The sequence below is a fragment of the Triticum aestivum genome, chromosome 4A (genome assembly GCF_018294505.1).
Source record: "Triticum aestivum cultivar Chinese Spring chromosome 4A, IWGSC CS RefSeq v2.1, whole genome shotgun sequence".
NCBI lineage: Eukaryota > Viridiplantae > Streptophyta > Magnoliopsida > Poales > Poaceae > Triticum > Triticum aestivum.
The window spans coordinates 739,080,752-739,091,298 of record NC_057803.1 but is presented as its reverse complement, the minus strand read 5'-3'; the positions used below and the strand labels follow the sequence as shown (position 1 = coordinate 739,091,298).

Genomic DNA, 10,547 nt, shown 5'->3' with positions numbered 1-10,547 from the left:
TACAAGAACAAAAATTGTAATGTCTTGGTAGGCATGCGGCAACTATATCATCGGAGTTCAGACTTAAGAGTTGACATATGAGATTAAATAAGGCAATCTAGTCGAATCGAAATGCAGATCCAGGAGAGTATGCAGTACACAAAATAGCTATCAAACTCTAAAGAAGAGTTAGCACCAAACTGCTCATGGTAGTATAAAAGATGAAATAAATGGTACTGCTAAAGTCTTAGCGAGAACAAAAGGAAACTAAAAGTGAGCAGAGCAAAAACCTTTCTCAATGCATATATACAGATTCACCCCTGTACCTACTTCCTATAATCTAACCTATTTCCTGTTGTGTATATATCTTCTTATTCTTAATGGTCTATGGATTTTACTTTGGAGACCAAATCCATTTGAGCGAAATGCAAATTAACCAAAGCCTGGACAAGGAATTAGTCCTCTTCCATGGGGAAAGTATATATTGTGATGATCTCTACAAAGGAGGGGCCGCTCACAATATATTTCGACACCTCTCTGCCATGGCCTCCTTGGCCCAGGCTGTGAGTTGGGTTTGTTTTCACAAAAGCCTAGCCGGCAGCGAGAAATTCATAACTTCTCCTCAGGATTTGCCATCAGCAGTCACGAAATTAAGCAAATAACACCCCGCTTGAATCACGACGTCGGGACTGGCATGGGCAGGAGGAAGGGCGGGAGGAACGGAGCCCGGCAGAGCGGGCAGGTTCTGTGGCCGTGAGCGGCCCAGCGGTCGAGGCAGCCAAAGTGAAAGACGTGCCGGCACCGCCGCGGCCGGCGCACACGCGCGATGCCGTGGAAGTCGCTGAGGCACACCACGCATCCCTCTGGGAGGATGGGCATCCCGGCGCTGGTGCCATCGTTGGATACGGAGAGCTCGTCGAAGCGCACGGCCGGGCAGTGCTCCTCCAGCTCCTTGAGGCCGTTGTCGTCGTGGTACTGCCCCTGGTGGTGCCGTGGTGGTGGTGGTGGTGGTCGGAGTCTGAGTTGTTTGGGTGGTCAATGCCGGCGCCGAGCAGCCAGGAGGAGAGGCGGCGGAGGTGGGTAAACAGGAAGAGGAGGTTGGGCAGGAGCCTGGGCACCGCCGGCGGGAAGCCCATTAGCTAGCTGGTCTCGATCGTGCAATCGAGCTAGAGGAGGAGGAGGAGGAGTATCAGTCTCACATAGATGGCAGTGGCGCACAAAGATTGCTCCGGCCTTTATAAGGAAAGGAGAAGCAGAGCAGGTAGACATGAACAGGGAAATAAAGGAGAATAGCTTTGTGCTAGATCGATCAGCCAAGATTTTAGACAGACATCTTTTGTGTGCAGAGCAGCTAGACATGTACCACAGTCGACAGACACAGACATGTAGAGAGTGTACGTGCTCAACTAATCAGATGTTGAGGCATAATATGTCCACCGTCGAGATTAATGCCGTTGTTAATCATCGGTCGGGTGGGGTGGGTCGATCGACGATCGTGCATGTGTCGGTAGAGGCAGGCAGGTCAGCTGCACCTGTCGATCGACTGAGGACGGCCGGCTCAGCTCAGCTCCACCTGCAAGCGCCTGGCAAGTGTTCGTTAGTACTCCGTAGAAGGGAAAAGATGAACAAGCCCGTGCACATGTGTACGTGTTGGAAGCAACCAGCTTGGACACGAACTAATCATCGACTAGGAATAGCATATGTACCATGTTGACATAAAATCTCAAGTCTCGTGTTCACGTGCGTCTGTTCTTCCCTCGCCTGATAGATCGATCAGCCAAGAGGGCGTAGTATATATTGGCAGCTCCTCAAAGTGTTCAGTTACATGGTCATTAACGAATGGTTGTTAGTGAATTTCTCTCGAAATTCAGAAACGTGGACTTGTCACCAACATGCTGACTGGCCTGATTCTGAGTAAATCCCTAGGTCAGAAGCGTTGTCTGGTCATGATCCAACTCCCGCCCTTAAAATAGTGCTTCTATTGTACTCTCTCCGTTTCCTAAATATAAGTCTTTTTATAGATTTCAAATAAACTATCATATACAGATGTACGTAGACATATCTTAGAGTGTAGATTCACTCGTTTTGCTCCGTATATAAGCACTTGTAGAAATCTCTACAAAGACCTATATTTAGGAACCGAGAAGTACTACATATCTCCGTCCTAGTTTATTGGTCCCTTTAGTAAAAGGCAGCTACTACAATTCAGCCAACTTATTTTGTCCCAAAATTAGTCGGCTGGCACACCGTTGGATCTGAGACATGTGCGATCGCACCACCCCAGTACATGTTGAGCGCATCGTTCTCCCTATTCTCAACCCTCGTGTTGTCGCGCAGCACCCATTGTGGCTTAGCCCAGCACCCATCATCCTTCACTTCCGCGGCCGCATCGGTAGCTCATCGCCTCCCATCGCAACGTGCCGTCGCTGAAGCCGGCCTTGCAACCACTGGCGGAGCTACTTGTATTGCTGCAGGGGTCATGCCCCCCCCCCAGCCTATGGATTTTTTGTGAAGAAACTCATTTTTGGGTGGTACAAATTGAGAGAAATACAGTTTTTGGCCCCTCCAGAAAATTATATTTCACCATTTGCCCCCTCAACCATTCCTCGCTAGCTCTGCCACTGCTTGCAAAACCGACGGCACTGACAATACCTCTATGGTTGAGCGAGAGATGCATTACAACATCCCGCTGCCGGCGAGATTCGTGGTTGAGAAAAAGCTGCACAACAACATCCACCGCGCGCCGGAGAGGTCCAGGATTGCAGAAGCACGGTCAGGACGTGCGCATGGAAAAATCCCGCCGCCGACGAGGTCCACGATTTCGGCACCACACCCCAGGGCGCTGCATGGCAGCATCCGCCGCCGGCATGGTCCACGGTAGCAGCACCACGGCCAGGGCGCTGCATAGCAGCATCTGTTGCCGACGAGCTCAGCGGTAGCAGCACGGTAGCACCACAGCCGCGACCACGGCCAGGGCGTTGCATAGAAGCATTAGCAGGTGGATAGCAACACCATGGCCAGAGCGCTACATAGCAGCATCCACCGTTGGCGAGCTCCGTGATTGCAGCACCACGGCTAGGGCACTGCACAACAGCATCCGCCGGCGGCGAGCTCCGTGGTTGCAGCACCACGGTGAGGGCGTTGCACAGACACGCTCTGCAATATCATGCGTGCACCAGGTGCTCCCTTCTGTGACCCCAACGATGCGCTGTATTGCTGTAACACCGATCGCAGCAAAAGGCCGGCGCTGGTGCTGCGGGTCGCTGGCTGGTGGAGTGTTCCAGGTTGCCGCCGGGCACTGCAAGCCATCCGCGGCTGATCCGACAGGGTCGCTGGCGAATAGGTGGGAGAAGGATACGAAGACGAGAAGGATACGAAGGTCACTGGTAATCTAGCTCACGTAGGGGTGGACGCGTGGTGCACGGACGATGCGGCTGATTTCTTCCCTGAAATCATATGCTGATTTAGAACGTTTTCCTTAGTATTTTGTGCCAAATTTTGAGCATGGATTTAATTAACAAAATGTTAATACATATCACAAAAAATAGTATTATTAAAAACTATGTTCAAATTAGAGTTTTGGATTTCGTAAAAAAAAAATTTGGTCCGAATTTCGCCCATCCCGTTCAGGCCCGGTAACAATGCAAACCGGTCCAAAAGATCGGCCTTTTTTAAATTCACAGCCCAACCCAGGGTCCAGCACAGCCCGAGATAAGCCTGTGTAGTATAAGAGCATCTCCAACAGGCGCGGCAAAAGGCGCGCCCGCGCGGTAAAGTCAGGTTTTAGCGCACGCCGGCTGATTCCGCGCGCTCCAGCGGTGGCGGGAACTTACCGCACGCGGGAAGCCTTTGCGCGTGCGCGGGAGAAAGTGGCACGCGACGCGGTAGATTTGGCACGCGGCTTAACGCGCGCCTATAAATTGCCACGCTCGCCACGCGCACAGCACAAGCCACGCGCCCTCTCCTCGCAACCTCGCCGCCTGGCCACCAACGCGCCTCGCCACCACCGCGCCACCATGCCGCCGAGCCGCCGGGGTGCTTCGGGCTATCGCGGCGTCCGCGAGCGCCCCAACGGCTGGTACTCCCCGAGATACGGTCCGGCGACGTCCGGCTCGGCCTCGGGATGTTCCGGAGCGCGCAAGAGGCGGCCCACGCGTACGACGCGGCGGCGTGGCGCTTGGACAGGCCCCGGTCGCAGATGAATTTCCGGGACGTCTTCACGCGCGAGCAGGCGCAGCGCGTGGCCCCTCCGCCGCGTCTCATCACCGACATGGACCGTGCCGACCACGCTCGGCGGCAGCGCCGCCTCCTCGTCGCCGAGGAGGACGAGCGAGCCATGGCGGAGTGGCGTCGTCGCCACCCGGAGGACGTCGCCGACGAGCATGCCTACTGGGCGGAGAGGACGGCAAGGCGCCGCGCGGAGCGTGCTGACCGGCGTCAGCGGAAGGCATTGGCGAACGAGCAGTGCGACATAGTTTCAGCAGGTGGGAGGTCATTCTTCACCGCGGACGACGAACGTTGGGACGACATATGGATCTCAACCTCGGACGACACCGACGAGGATGATGGTGATGGTAGCGACTTGGAGTAGTTTCTATCGTTGTATGCCGTAGTAGTTTCTATCTATCTATCTATGCCGTAGTAGTATCTATCTATCTATGTATGTCGAACTATCTATCTATGTATGTCGAACTATCTATCTATCTATGTAAAATATCTTGTATCGTTTTTTTTATCTATGCAAAAAAATGTTATAGAAGAGTGCGCGCGCTGCATTTTTACCGCACCTGCTGGAGCGGCGCACGCGCGCGGCTTTACAGCGCGGCTGCCGGAGCAAACGCTGCGCGCCGCGCCAAACCAGGCGATGGGCTCGCGCCAAATCAGTTTTTAGCGCGCGGCGCGTTCGGCGCATGTTGGAGATGCTCTAAGAAGCCGACTGAGCCACTCCTAACCCTATTTTCAGTTTCTCCTCCTCGCCCCTCTGTGCGGCGGCTGCAAGAAACGGAAGCCTATCGATCGAGGCGGAACCAGCTCCGCACCCACGAGCGGCAGCGCCGTCTCTGCACACAATGTCATCCTCCTCAAGCACTAACCACTTCCTCCCATCCTGCTCCTTGATCTCCTCCCTCCCGTCCACTTAGTTTGAAAGCTCCATGGGCAGTAGCCGCGCTGACCAGGCAAGTGGTGGCATCGCCATGGACTATTGTTGTACTATATCATTGCTTTTGGTTCTGATTCGTAGCGTTTTGATGCTCAGATTCATTTTCTGTTCTGGTTTGTTGAAATTTTTGGTCAAATTTCATCTAAAAATTCAAAGTTTTGTTTGTGCTTTTCGTCCGAGATTTTCTGAAAAATTATCGAAAACGCGAATTTCGCATGTTCCGCCCCAGACCGGTAAAAATTACAAAACGAAATCCAAAACTCGGGTTCAAATATGAATCCAACAATATAACTTTTTATGATATGCATTAACATCTTATCAGTTAAATATATATATGGTTAAATTTTGACACAAAATATGAAAAGGACAAACAAATCAGGACTGAGGTAGTAGCAATACATACTCACAAAATTAAACAAAACTCTGCATTCGTGTGACCGGAAAGTACTTGCCACGAATGCGTGAGGCCCTTTCCAGTGCTCCACCGTGGACAGGTGCTAAGCATGCCACATAAGCAAAAAATGACATGACACAACATTTAAGAAGGAGAGAGAGTAATTTGCTGACCCGAGGAAGAACCAATGCTAAGCGCGAGAACCTATGCAAACCACTTAAATGAAACAATTTGGCCAATGCATGAAAGACTTTAGGTGCTAACTCATTAAATAAAGTATGCTTAGCAACAATAAGTCAAGCACCTATGCATTAGGGACTTGAGTTGCTAAGGTATTTAATGTACTTAGCACCTCATCTAAGCACCTTTGCATTGGGAGAGGTCTGATAGCCCTTGATGAAAAGTAATCGCCTAGGGATTGGGCCAACAATGTTCAGTACGCAGGGAGGGTTGGGCCTGTGCCCCTAATTAATCACAAATTAAAACTGCAAAGTCAGCCTTTACGTAGGGAACATAAGAATATTTTGGTAGGTGTAGCTTTACTCTTTCCAGAGTGAGCAGAGCAGGGCAACATAGCACGGCCACATGAAGAGCAGAGTGAATGGGCCGCCAGGAAGAGACATGACGAATCTTAGCCAGGATAAACTGTTTAGGGTCTCAAACTACATTTCAAAATAATCTGGACGAAAGTGACGGAGATGGAGAACGTCATGGAGTTAATGATGAGGAATCTAATGAGGATACTGAGCCTGTTGATCATGAACCTAGTCAGGATTCAAATGTGTCATTTCATACTCTGGTTAATACAGCTCAAAAAAGGAAATTAAACAGTAGGAAAAAAGTGGATCAACAACCATTTCTCTCGAAAAGGAGGTTGAAACCCTTGATCTCTGCATCATTGTGATGCCCACACCATGTTTGTTATAGTTGATGCAAAGCATCAATGCAAAAATCATCAACAAGAGGAGTACAAAACTACGGCGACTATGACATAATCATTACAAATATGAATGCAACACTATGATTAAGTTGACTTCTTCCGCAACAACGCCTTCAAGAAGGGATAAACATCCTCGCACCGACATCGCCCCGTTCAGTCGAAAATTTCCAGGACAAGGATTTTCATCCAGAACAAGGTAACGAGGCTACTTCGTTGCCGCTGAGCCTGGCCAATAATCGATGTTTGAGTCACTAACTTGATAATGGAACTTCCAAAAGGCATGCCAGGCCAATAATCGATGTTTAAGTCACTAACTTGATAGTGGTACTTCCAAAAGGCATGCCAGCCAGTACTCCATGCTAAACCGAAATGGTGCTAGGAAGGGGGAGGGATGCAATCATCCCACCATAGACCGTCAACATAGTCATTAGGAGGCCATACATGCTGTGGCACAAATCTGGTCGCTCCACTCCACACCGTCGTGAACCAACCTGCAGCATCCACAATTTCCATGGGGTGGGATGAATAGAGGCAGATGCCGCATAGCTTCATGTCAATGGGGAACTGCCGGCGCACCCCAGCCCCATCAGCATCGTCTTGCGCCGGGAGCAGAATACTTGGTGACGCCCATCAAAGGCAGATGCGCCACCACAAAACACCAAATGTGCCACGCGCAGGCCACCGTCGCTCCCGCCGCATCATCCCCCGTGGAATGGTTTGATGCTAATAGTCGTCGTGCTGCTGGAACATCATCCGGCACTGCTAGGCTTGCCACTCGTAGCCGGCGCGCATGGCAACCAACACCGTCATTGCATCCCACCCTGCCCTCGAGAAGACATGCCGTCAACTTATACAACCACATTAGGCCACCGGGAGAGCCACCAGCCGCCGCCGCCACACCACTGTGCAACGGCTAGCTTGGAGAAACAATCTGGGAGATGCTACAGGTTGAAGCATAAAGATGACCATGGAGTACAAGATATTGCCAAGGGAAGAGTTGCAGTTCCCTTGGCAATACCCGGCTCTGGGTGTACTAGTCAATACCCAAGCTCGTTGTGGACACGTTTTATGTTCTCAGAGTTTCTTTCCCCACGTGTGTAAGTTGCATCTCCTCACTCTCCCATGTGCCTTCTCTATGCAAAGACAATAATCCTAAACACACGGACCCCAGGCTCCTTCCATCTATCTAAAACTAACCCTGTAAAGGTCCGTTAATGTAGCATTACCGATGCAGGGAAGATAGAAGTGTAATACGAAAATTGCTCCTTTACTCTACACCCAGTTGGAAAAGCTAAGCACAAGAGAGGATCTGGTTGTGCTTAAACCATCATGTACAATGAGATAATTAAGGCACGAGAGACAGACGATGATCTGGTTCTACACAATTCCAAATGGCACATCACTCTTTATGTAGCTGTACTGTACGTGGGAGCTCCTCCCGCTCAGCTACGTAATGCATGATGGTTACGCTGTACTAGTAGTTTGTGGCTGAAGTGGCGCAAGGAGAAGAGCTGGATGGATGGTCAACCTGTTGTGGAGGAACTGGTTGTTGTCCAACGTTCACCGCCCCATGGAAGAAGGATAAACTCCGGCACCGCCTGTCGAACCATCAGCATCAGCATCAGGGCCTGCAACGCTCGTGGAGAATGTCGGCACGGGCATCTTTGGAGTAAGAACGGGCAATGGAGCCTCAAGCTGAAGCACGCCTAGCGCTTGTTTGATGGACTGCCGCACACCACGGTCGGGGTGCGCGCACCAGAGACCCACGACCAGCATGCGTTGCATCTGCGCTTGGTCCAAGTCGCCGTCCAGCCGCTTGTCAGCAGCCTCCAGAGCAGCTGCGCCCCGGCCGTAGAGGTCCCAGACCCACTCCAGGAGGGAGGGCTTGACGGAGTCGTCCCGGGGCCTCCTGCCGCAGCACATCTCCAGCAACACGATGCCGAAGCTATAGACGTCAGATGCGGTGCTTGCTCTGCCGGAGGCCGTGTACTCTGGGTCCATGTACCCCATGGTTCCTGCCAGAACCACCGTCGGCAAGCTGATCCCGTGGTCGAGGAGCTTCGCAAGCCCGAAGTCGCCGAGCTTGGCGCCCAAGGACGCGTCCAGCATGACGTTGCTGGGCTTCACGTCCCTGTGCACCACGCATTTCTTGCACTCTACATGCAGGTAGAGCAGTGCCGAGCCAAGCCCCAGCGCGATCTCGTACCTGCTCGGCCACGGCAACACGCTGCCACCCAAGTTGTAGAGGCGGGCATCAAGGCTGCCGTTAGGCACCAGCTCGTAGACGAGCAGCAGCTCGCCGCTGCTGTGGCACCAGCCGACGAGCTCGACCAGGTTCCGGTGTCGTAGGCGGCTTATGATGGTGACCTCGGAGACATACTCCTTCCTCCCCTGCCGGGAGCTCTTGGATATCCTCTTGATGGCGACATTGGGACCCAGGTCGCCGCCTAAGGACCCCCTGTAAACCGACCCGAAGCCACCTTCTCCGAGCTTTCCGTCCTCAGAGAAGTTGTTGGTCGTAGCGGCCAGTTCGCCATACCGAAATCGCCTCGGGCCGGAGCCATTCTCGAACTTGAGCTCTTCGTCCAAGCTGCAATCTTCCAAGTCAGCCATCTCCTTCTCCCTCATCCGCCGGCGCCTCCTCATCATTAGAAACCACCGGATCAATACGCCGATAAAGGCAACTGCTAACAGCACGGCAGCACCAGCTGCCCCGGCGACTGGCCAGATCATTTGTTTCGAGGGAATTTGAGGGAACTTATTGGGCATCGACGGCGTGCCTGGGGGCACCAAATTCACCTCCATCAACGTCGAGTCAAAAGACCAGGCGAGCACGCGGTGCAGCTCCGTGGAATACCCACTAGCAGCAGAGAACCCAATGGCCACCTCCGGGGGGAGCAAGCTCTTTAGGTCAATGGTGCTGTTGAGCTCGTACCTTATGCCACCATCACTGCGGTCGAGCTGTAGGGCGATGGCGAGAAGTTTCGTGCTGCTGTTGTAGCTCACCAGCGCAATCATCGGCTCGGTGCGATCTGTGAGTGTGCCCATGGGCAGCACCTCCACCACAGTCGAGTTGATGGAGTTGACATCAATCCCGATGTGATCGGTGCTCGGGTCCCAATTATTTTGGAACGTGTCAAATTCCACCGCTATCACAGCCGGAGTGGCCCCGGTGCTTCCTTTGACGAGACCGAGGAGACCACCGCCACCATAGACCGGCACTTCTAGTTGGTAGGGGCAGAGGAAGAAGGCGAACCCGTCGCTGGGTTTGTATGTGACGCCGGAATTTCCGGGTAACTTCTTGATGGCGAAGGAGAAACGTGTCGTGAAACTTGTCACCTCGCCGGTGGCCTTGTCCCAGAGGAGCACTGGCATGCTATATGAGGCCCGGCCCACTGCGTTGGCTATTCCTTCCTCCCTAGGGTCGGGATTCTGGGTGAGCTCGATCAGGCCATCATCTTGTTGTGCAAGAGTTGCAGTTCCATCGGTTGTGATGTTGGAACGATCGAAAGTGCGAGGGTCAGAGAAGTTGTAGCTGAATGACAGTGGTCTACAGGGAGGTAGCGTGGAGATGAACAAGAATGAGATGAGGAGGAGGACAAGTGATGTTGAACTCATTGCCACTACCATCAATTTGGGAAGAAACACAAATGGACGGGGCATGGGATGAAGAAGAAGCACTCCACATGCTTGTAGCCAGCTGGTTACTTAAGTTGAAATGAATCTCACACATCATATAATCCTCTCCGCTCCCATCTGTCATGTCAACACGACAACAACGTGCGTGGGAGCCCACCATTCACTGATTAATTACCTGCAAGTTTATCTTTTAGTTTCTTGTTCACTAGTTTGGCTTATGGGAGAAAACAACAACAAAATAAGTGCACTTGAGGATCTTTATAAAATTTACCTTGACCTTGGTCATGATATATTTAAAGAAAAGAAAAAAGTTTGTTGATGTGTGTCCTTTTAATATTGATCCTGACATGATTTCTGAAGAGAGAAAAAGAAAATGTTATTAGTATGCATTTTATTAATGTTATCTATGCCAATGACATGGAAAGTTGTAAGTT

General features: G+C 51.8%; 1 protein-coding gene and 1 pseudogene across 1 annotated transcript; both read right to left on the bottom strand.

Moving 5' to 3' along the window:
* Window positions 1-434: 434 nt before the first annotated feature.
* Window positions 435-1,115, bottom strand: LOC123083512 (putative RING-H2 finger protein ATL12; annotated as a pseudogene).
* A 6,919-nt stretch (window positions 1,116-8,034) lies between these two features.
* LOC123084482 (L-type lectin-domain containing receptor kinase IX.1-like) lies at window positions 8,035-10,092 on the bottom strand. The gene has a single exon (XM_044506063.1). It carries the CDS (start codon window positions 10,090-10,092, stop codon window positions 8,035-8,037), a length of 2,058 nt encoding a protein of 685 aa, XP_044361998.1.
* Between the last annotated feature and the right edge of the window lie 455 nt (window positions 10,093-10,547).

Excerpts from the sequence above, each read along its gene's own strand:
- LOC123084482 (XM_044506063.1), bottom strand. The coding sequence starts at position 10,092 with ATGAGTTCAACATCACTTGTCCTCCTCCTCATCTCATTCTTGTTCATC.